General features: G+C 48.3%; 1 protein-coding gene across 2 annotated transcripts; it reads right to left on the reverse strand.

Annotated features, from left to right (window-relative positions):
* Positions 1–2,114: 2,114 nt before the first annotated feature.
* Positions 2,115–4,031, reverse strand: C10H11orf91 (chromosome 10 C11orf91 homolog). 2 transcript variants are annotated; one of them, XM_048443651.3, is made up of 2 exons: positions 3,536–4,031; positions 2,115–2,371 (listed from the first exon to the last, which is right to left on the reverse strand). In XM_048443651.3, the coding sequence occupies exons 1-2, from the start codon at positions 4,029–4,031 to the stop codon at positions 2,286–2,288; spliced, it is 582 nt and encodes a 193-aa protein (XP_048299608.1). In that variant the 3' UTR covers positions 2,115–2,285. The 2 variants fall into 2 exon arrangements, with proteins under 2 accessions (XP_048299608.1, XP_048299609.1); XM_048443652.3 differs by having other exon boundaries at positions 3,505–4,031.
* Between the last annotated feature and the right edge of the window lie 5,701 nt (positions 4,032–9,732).

The raw sequence follows: 9,732 nt of genomic DNA on the forward strand, positions 1-9,732 counted from the left end.
CTCTTCAAGAGGAAGACAGAAAAGAGCTGTTTTCTAATTTAAAAATGTGTGTGTGTTTGTGCGCACATGTGCCACACCATGTGTGTGGAAGTGAGACAACAATCACCAGGAGCTGGTTCTCTCCTTCCATCAGTTGCTCCTAGAGACCAAATTCAGGCTGTCAGGCTTGGTGGCGAGTACCTTACCCACTGAGCCACCTTGCCAGCCCCATGCAGCACTGTCTGTCAAGGCAGGTCACTCACCTCCTTGATGCCTTCTTCAGTTGATGCCACACACAACTGACACAGGGGTAATTGCTTTTTATTCCTCAAGGCTTGGCATCTTTTCCTCCACCAAAGTACCTCTAGGCGCAGAATTCTCCCCGAAGCAAAATACCTGGGACCAAAAGTGTCATGGGTTTGTTTGGGGGTCTTTTCTTCTTTCTTCTTCTTCTTCTTCTTCTTTTCCTTCCCCTCCTCCTTCTTTTCTTCTCCTCCTCTCTTCTTCCTCCTTTTCTTCTGATTTTGAGAATTGTGCAATATCTTGGGGATGGGGCCCAAGTTTAAGTACGGAATTCATGTTTTCTTTACAGCTTATCCACATAAGCTGGAGGTAACTCTAGACAATATTTAAATGCTTTTGTGCATGAAATAAAAGTCTCACGATGTGAAACTTAGTCAACTTGGTGGTCAAAGTTTTAGATTTTGGAGCATTTTGGACTTCCGATTGTTGGTCAGGGATGCACTGAAACTTGCTCTATTTTTCCCTACATACACCCCTGTGGAGGTCTCATGTGGTCTCACATCTCCACATCAGTAACTGCTCATTTTGTACTTCAGCAAAGGCCTTGTCCAGAACTCCAGGCTCACACATCCCACAGCTATAGAGGCCTACATTTCACACTCCTCAGGCTAAATTACACACCTCCCCCAGAACCTGACCCACCAGTGGCTGCAGCTCGGCCCAGTGCCTCCAGGAGTGACACACACTCCTGTTCGTGTGTGTCCTGTTGGGTTCTCAACACACACTGCTGGCAGCACTCTCTTCAGCCGGATTACTGATTGCTAAAGGCTCTCCCTGCATTCTTGATTGTACCCCTGCTGTCTGTTCACAGCAGAGCTGCAGGAAGAACCTGTAGCCCCAGGCAGATAGTGTTATACCTTCCCTGCAAGCCCCTAAAGACTATTCTCATCTCACAAGGAACTTTGTGCCTGGCCTCACTACAAGAATGAGTTCTTACTGAACTACATGAGTGAGTTCCTCCGCACTCATTCCTCTCCCTCTTTCCTCACCCCTCCTGCTCTGCGGGCTGACCTACTTGTTAGGGCTTGTTAATGCTGGCATGCTCCCACTGTAAGCCTTTGCACTGGCCCTTCTGCGGGGAACATTCCCCCATAGGGCTATGACCTTCAATCACTTCCCAAGATGGTTTAAATGCTATCTCTTGAAGAAGCCTGGTAGCACACACCTGTAATCCCAGAACCTGGGAGGCAAGTATAGGAAGGCTTGGAGTTCAAGGTCATCCTAGGGTACGTAGTAGCTCCTAGTAGCTCTTTTCAAAGAAACGCTGTCTGAAACCCCATCCTGCCTGCCCTAGGATAGTCTGGCTGTCCTTACTGTCCACTCCTTTTCCTTGTTTGGCATGACATGTTCTGTGACACCATCTTGTAGTGTCATTTAAATTCCCACTTTATCGTTTCCCCACCCCCGATTCCAAGAGCTTAGATGGGGTCTAAGCGTATAATACACACTTGATAAATGCTTCTTGAATGTTGTATGTGAATCTCTTAGAAGGACCATGTCTCTGCTGCTAAGATTACCAGAGTTTTGTGACCCCCCCCAAAAAATATTTTTTTGAAAACAAATACTTCTAAAAATAAAAGATGGGATGGAGGGCAACTAAAGTTCTAATTTCAGTTCTATTCCTCGAAGGCTCTTTCTAGCTGAGAGCCAACATCAGGACCGGTATTTATGGCCTATGCTTTGAGTCTCTCCCATACATGGGCCAGCCTGGTGTGCCTAGCAGTGATAGTGCTGGGTCTGCTCCTTAAACCACAGGAGACTTAGCAGGTCAGACAGCAATCCTACACCCCATGAGAGAGGTCCCCCAACATCAGCAGAGAGGACAGACGCCGTGAGATTTACCATGCAAGTAGGCACTGCATGTGACGTATGTTCCAGGAGCAACAATAACAGTAGTAAAGACAGAACAGAAAATAACCATCTTCGAAATGACAACAAACAGGACACATTATCTAAGCACTAACACCTAAGGAGGTGGCTGCCCAGCTCTGGAGGGCAGCTCCTCAGGAGACGGGGGCCGACTTTCCAGATTGCCTGGTCGTCTTCAGTCCTTGTAATTTTTCATCTTTCAGCGCCTTCAGGAATTTATCTGCAGGAGAGCAAAACAGACTCAGCTGTAGCTGGGAAGGCCTTTGTTTTGTTTCTCAGGGTCTTCCTATGTAGCTCCAGGCTGTCCTGGAACTCCTGACCCCTCTGCCTCAGCCTCCTAAGTACTAGGAGGTGTGCACCACCTCCGCTCAAAGGAGGAATCTTCTAACTTCCAGGGAAAGTTTCTGAGAAGTAATTGTACACAACCCTAAAGTGTCCCAGACATACCTAACTCATAGGAGTGAAAAGACTAACTCTAGGGACGTCTCCTATGCCTATGCAAAAGTGTATCCTACAGGATGAATTGGAGACCATTCCTATGGCTATGCCAACCTAAGTTGGTCTTTTTCCATACTTCCCCTCCCTGTGTGGCAGAAGGCAGCAATTTAACCGATGGCAGAGAACAGGTGAAATGGTCTTTCTAGTGACATCTGTCCTCCTTTAGTAGACAAATTCAAGCCTTAGAACAGATGGTGGGAAAGGACAGCCTTTGACTACTAATGCCTGAACAATTGGTCCTTCTGGAAATGCAGTTAGATTTAACACCCTCGCTGCCCAGTAGAGAGGAATCAGTTCATATTCCAGAGGACTCCTGCTTACACCAATACACTTGGTCAGCTCTGGGGTAGATGCCCAAAACCTGAGTCCTAAGATCAGATGTCAGAGTCCAAGATTCTGTCAGAGGGCTATAAGGCATGGGGCCAATAGAAGGGCAGAGGCCAGGGCTCCTCATTGAATGACTGAGGGCCTTCAAGGTTTGGGCAGTTCCTACCATCTCTTACCACCCACAGACCCCAGTTTAAGATTGAATATTGAAGGTTAAGGTCTCTAGAGATAGGCAGCCTGTGGTGGGTGAAGTTCCAGACTACAGAAATGTGGTACTGTTGTGTAAGGTGAAGTTTAGGAAGGGGGTACTTCAGGTGTCAAGACCCAGAGGGCGAGCCCCTGAAGGGTGAGGTTTAACACTAAAGGACTTGAATAGCTCAGGTGTGTTGAGGCAGGGGTCGGTTGAAATTCAGCACGTGGGGGTCTGGATCTTTGGAGGGCAGATTTTGGAAGTGGGACACTTAGGGCTGGGGACAGTCTGGGGTCACATTCTGGCGACTGATGGACTCTAGCGGACAATTAGGGCACCTAGGGTTGGGCTCGGTTGGCGGTCACGCACAGCGCTGGGAGTCGAAGCCGTCTCCAGTGATGGTGAGCAGCTCCAGCTCCTTAATCCGGATCTCTAGCTCGCACAGCTCCTCGGGGTGGGAGGCGGAGGCGAGCCAGGAGGTCGTGGAGCCGGGGACCAGGGCTGAAGTTGCCGTCTCGGGCCCTGGCGGTGGCGAGTAGAAAAAGCGCAGAGGCTCATAGGGTATAGAGGCCAGGCCGGACGGCCAGGGCGGAGGGCACGGGCGCTCGCTGGGGGGACCCAGGCCAGGCGGCGGCGGCACCGTGGCTGGGGGTGCCAGAGGCAGGGGTCGGATCCCCGCTACCCCCGCCACCCCGGCCGCCGGCGCCCCGCCCGCCTTCAGTGGCACAAAGAGCTTCTTCCAGATGTTAAAGTCGCTCAGCGGAGACGACGAAATGCCCCGGTCATAGAGCGACGGGAAATAAAGGGGCGGAGCCGGCCGCTGGCTCATCTTGGGGTTCTGGCTGCCGCGCCGCCCCTTCGGCATCTTTTGAAAGGTGGCTGCGTGAGAGGAACCCCGCGCCGGGAGACGCGTGCCGAGGCCCCGCGTCTAGGAATTCGGAGATTCCACAGGCCCCGCCCCGACGGAGCGCGGCCCCACCCTTCGCTCTCGCCCCGCCCCGAGAAGGCGGGGCTCTAGAGAGCAGAGGCCCCGCCCCGCGAGCTGGCCGGGCGGAAAGCCAGGTCGGTTCTTGGTCTTTGTTGACCTTTTCCTACTGGCTTCAAAATAACCTTGGCGCACTTTCTTCTCGGCCCTAGACTCCTCCCGGCGCCCTTCAATTCGATTTCTGCTGCTGCTCCCGGAGTTGGCCAAGGCTACGAGAGAAATTCAACCTTCCTCTCCTTTTTCCCAACAACCGGGTTCTAGCATACTTGACTCATTCATTATTTAGGAAACTGAGAAAATGGGTGGCTGACTTGGTCCTCTACAGAGGGGGAAGAGAAATTTTTTTTGATAAATTTAGCGATACTGTGGAAGATTCTGGAAAGGGGAAAATAGTCTGAATTTGTAATGACTCCGAAGCAAACAATTTTATTTTCTTTATGAAGTTTGATTCTCTTTTAGACATGTAAGTTATCAGGAGCTGACAGGCAGTTTAACACCAAAAGGAAATCCTCATGGGGCCACCCAAACGCCACACCCATTCCTGAGAACTGGATGTTCTGCCCAAAGAACAGGTACAGCTCATTTGTATGAAATATTAGTCATTAGTTAAGGGGAAGTCACTTTCCTTGAGAACGTTCTTGTAATGACCACCAGCATGGCTGAATAGGGATGGATGGGGGCCAGGAAAGCCCAGACAGCCTCAGTTTCGTGTGTGTGTGTGTGTGTGTGTGTGTGTGTGTGTGTGTGTGTATGTGTGTGTGTGCATACATACACACACATACATATATATGTATATATAGGGTAGGCAGCAAAGGAGGGAGTCTGATATCCAAACTGGTCATTTTGGGCAAGTAGTTTGACTTGGGGGAGAGGCTGTGTTTGTTTTTTGAGGTAAGGTAGTCCAAGCTGACCTAGACTTTCTTTGTGGACCAGGTTGGCCACACACTTACAGCAGTCCTCCTGTCTGTCTACCGGGTGGAATTAGAGGCAAGCATCACTACACCTAGCGTGGTGCTTGATTTGTAAAGTTATGTGTGTGCATAAATTTATGTGTTTCGTCGGCACTGAGAAGTCCACAGAAGTCAGAAGAGGATGTGGGTGCTGGGAACTGTACCAGGGTCTTGTGCAAGGTAAGTCAGTAAATGCTCTTGGTGAAAGAACCGCCCATCAGAGCGGTTAAGTCAGTTGTGTATAAAATGGAGATGAGAACACCATGAGGGGGCTGCCTTTGAGGTAATAGTTCCTCCTCCTCCTACTGTAAAGAGCAAAGGCTATTTTATTACTTAAACAAGATGAGCCTAAGTTACCAATGAAAAGACCTATATGGTAGGTATGCCTGAGGGCACAGAAATTTACCGCACAGCTCTCCCACTACTGAAATATCTATTTCTGTGCTCCAGCTGCCCGCATCCAGTGGCTTGCAGATGGTCACTAGGGAACAGGGGCACTTTCTGGCTTCTGGCTCACAGGGCAACTTTCCCTGTTCCTCCACCCCCCATGCAGCTGCATGACCTATTGTTTTCTCCTTCCAACTCCAATAAATCGTCCTCAAGTTACCCTGTGCCTTGTTTTTTTAAAAAATTCTTTCATCTGTGATATCAAAAGCCCGTTTTAAAAGGGAACTCTGTGTCCTACCATGGTAAGGCCAAGGTTGCCTGCATGGCCTCTGGTCTCCAAGTTCCTCTTCTAGCAAGTAGGCTGACTCTTACTGGAGGTTGTTTGTGTCATAATCTAAGGGCCATGCTAGTCTAAGAAACACAAAACAGCCCTTTATTGCTAGTCTGAATTATCCTTTGTGCTGGTGTGGATTTGAGGGCTTGGGAAGTCCCACTGCACAATTCCCACTACTTCAAAAAAATGTTCTCAAAAATGCAGTTCCAGCCTTTATGCTTGTTTTTCTAGGTACATGTATCCCCGTGTCCTTGCAGAGGTAGGAAAAATTAAAATTAGTGAAACTGTTGATGAAAGTTAACAATTAAACAGCTTAATGAAACTAAACTCTGAGAGCTAGGCTGGCGGTGGAGTAAGGCGTAAGAAGCCTGGCAGATGAGATATTCATTGGAGTAAACCTGATCAACCAGATCAATCAGGCGTGCTAAGCTTGGTCCGCTTCCTCCAGCCAAGCTCCACCTCCCAGAGTTTCCAGAACTTCTTAAAATAGCACCACCAGCTGAAGACCAAGCGGCCCAAAGCTGAGCTTTGGGGGGGGGGGGGGGCGGGGAGAATTTCACACTGAAACCTTAACAAAACTGAAAGCTTGGGAATTACATTTGGGAGGTGCAAAGTCCAGGGCAAATTGCGGGACTGGGACTTGGGAGCAGAGCAGGATCAACTGTGCGGCCTTCAGTGTAGCCACTAGAGAGGAGATGCTGCTGCCTGGTGCCCGCTGTCCGCGACTATGCCAATCACAGTCCTTTTCCTTTGCTTCCTTCGCCCACAGAGACTGGAGGAAGTAAATACTAGCTTTCCCCATTCCTCTTGCAGCTCACGTAGTTACGAGGACCAGGCAGAATATATGAGCAAGAAGACACCTGCGAGTTTTGTAAGACAGATTTTAATTTCCTGGTAAGGAAAACTGAAACGCATGGCCTTGAACTTGGATGCAGGAAGCTCTACGGTGACTTTGTGTTTGGGAGGGAAAGATGAGGCCCCCACTAATATAGCAGCTCAGACGGTGCCGACCAATTGGACCAAAGCTAGTAGCTGCTTATCTCGGGATTGTGGATGCAACAACGAAACAGTTAGGTTATATTTGATTACATTAGTTGGGTTGTCTGCTGCTTGTAGCTGAACACCTGAGAGTCACAGTTTCAACAACAACAAATTTATTTTGTTTTACAAGTCCTTTGCAGAACTTCACTTGGGTGAACCTCCAGAAGAAAACATGCCTGTTGTTTATGCTTTGGTCATAGGAACTTTTATTAATAGTTTCCCAAGACTGAAAGGATAGATGTAATTTCCCAAAAGGTAATTGAAGTGTCTGTTACTAGAAGGGAGGGAACACAGACCGGTGAGCCAAATCCCCCATGGCAGTAGGTCCCATCATTGTAACTGCCAGTGGATGCCCAGACGTTTGTCCTGTTCACTGCCTTCCTCCCACAGTGCAGGGCTTTGCTCTCATGCCAACGTTTCTCACAGTAACTGTCTCAGTGAAGTAGTTTTGGTTGCAACAGTTAGAAACTTGATCGAGTTAAAAACTCAGAACAGAGAAGAAGGGATTAATAAGGGGAGGACTAACTGAATCCCAAGGCAGAGCTGCTTAAACCCCATACCCTAGCCAGGGAAACGGGTGCCACCTGTGATCTCTCTGTCATCTTTATACCCTTGGTGGGTTTGGGTAGAGGCGATACTATTCATATTGAAAACTGAGAATTATGGGAGCAGCTATACTGGTCATGCCTCACACAAGTTCTTAGGTTGTAGCCAGGACTCGTATAGGCCTGAAAGTCAAGTTTACTCCAGAGGCTAAGGTAGGAATAGCAAAGGTTTAAGGCCTGCCTGGGCAATTTGACAAAAACCTATCTCAAAATAAAGGGCTGGAGTTGTAGCTGATTGTAGAGCACTTGGAAGCACGCACAATGTTCTGGGTTCAGTTCCTCATACTGTGAAAAGAGAAGTGCTCACGTAACCATTGTTGGGGTAATCTTTTTGTACACTATGTGCAAGCGCGACTCTGTTTAACCTCACCTGCCTAAGGCGTCTTCTGATTGGTTTGATTAACCTAGGCAGGAGGGGATAGCTGGGACTTCGAGGCCTAGATAAGAACTCTGGGAAAGAATGTGAGGCCGAAGATTCCCCTGCCTGACGTGAAGGAAGTCAGATGTACAGTACTGAGAAAAGGTAATAAGCCAGGTGACAAAACATAGCTTAATATAAATGGGTTAATTTAAGTTTTACGAGCTAGTTGGGAGCAAGTTTAAGCTTTCATAATTAATAAAAAGTCTCAGTGTCATTACTCAGGAGCTGACGATCCAAAGAAATCACTGCATTCCTCGTCGAAAAGTCATTATGTGCCAGGTCTTATCGGGTTCAGAGTGGTTGAGTTTATGAGTTACAACACAGAACTCCAGGTCTGGCCCAGCGTAAGTCACCACCATCCGTCACACCCACACCTACCTTTCCCAACAACCAGATGAATGGGGATTTACTGGGTCAAGCATAGCAGGGCTAAGAACCACAATGCCTCCACCCACCCTCAGGGAAGTTAATCACAGAGAGGAAAGGACCACTCCAGACTAGGAAGCTTGAGCCCCCGGTTTAGAAGGATCATCCCCTGCAGGCCCTAAGCCATCCTTCCCTTTGCCAGAGGCTCTACACAGTGACTGGGGCGGAAGTAATACTGTTTGGATGGATCACTGTAGGCACTGATCAGGAAATAAGGCTCTCAGTGGTCATTCCTCTTACTCCCATGTAAGATGAGTATATATGAGCAGGGGCCGTAGATGAGATAAGTAAGATTATTCATCTAAGAACTTTTATTCCAATAATGTAAGAAATTGGAAAGGAGCCCTCTGGTCAGTTCCTCTTTCCTGATTTAAGCATGGGGTGATTTGCTGTAAGCCTGAGGCCTCTGGAGCCCTAACAGCCCTGTTCTCTGCTGTGTTAGGCAGCTTTCGTGATTGTGGTGGAATGCCCGAGAGAAACACCTTATGAAAGAAGAAAGTTTATTGTGGCTTCCAGTTTCAGAGGCTTCGTGGCCGGCTGGCTCCATTGCTTTTCGATCTGTGACAAAGCAAACCGTCAGGGCACCGAGTGTGTGGCAGAGCCAAGCAGTTTACCACATGAGCTCCAGGAAGCAGAGAGAGGAAAGAGATGAGGATCCAGTATCCCCTTCAGAGGCATGCCCCTCAGTAGCCTCGTTTCCTTCTGCCAAGTTCCACCTCCTAAAGATTCTATCTCTTCCCAATCCATCAGCTGGGGGCTAAAGTTTTCACGAATGTGATTTTGGGTAGTGCTCCATAGTACCCCAATAATTTTAACCTGCATCCTGCTTACCACACACTTCACAAATGCATTCCTCTTCAGATCCAAGGTATGTGTAGAAAGCCCAAGCTAGTGTTGCTTTTGTTTTAACCTTTAAACCAATGACCAGGACTAGGAATAAGTTGCTCGCCTACTGTGCATGAAGTTCTTGGTTCCGTCTCTAGCCCCTCATAAACTGGGTAGTGTAGCACAATTAATAAAAACCCAGAGACATAAATTGGGGTTCAACCTGAAGGTCAGAAAAGCCAAAGAGCCAGCCATTGGCTCTTTTACCTCTACCTCCGTCTGAAATGGTGATCCAGGAATCGCAGAATGAAACTGTGTCTATGAGCTGTCTCCTCCAGTCTTATGTTCCTCTCTAGAGCTGTGATTAAAGGTGTGCACCGCCCACCCTGGTTTCTATGGCAAACTAGTTTGGCTACTGGGATTAAAGGTGTGTGTCACCACTGCCTGGTCTGTAAGGCTGATTACGCTCTGATCTTCAGGCAAGCTTTATTTATTAAAATACAAATGAAGTATCACTACAGGGTGGGGTGGCACACATTTGCAATCCTAGCACTTGATGGCAGAAGCAGGGAGATCCCAGGATATCAAGGTT

Source organism: Myodes glareolus, chromosome 10, assembly GCF_982192425.1.
Source record: "Myodes glareolus chromosome 10, mMyoGla1.1, whole genome shotgun sequence".
NCBI classification, from domain to species: domain Eukaryota; kingdom Metazoa; phylum Chordata; class Mammalia; order Rodentia; family Cricetidae; genus Myodes; species Myodes glareolus.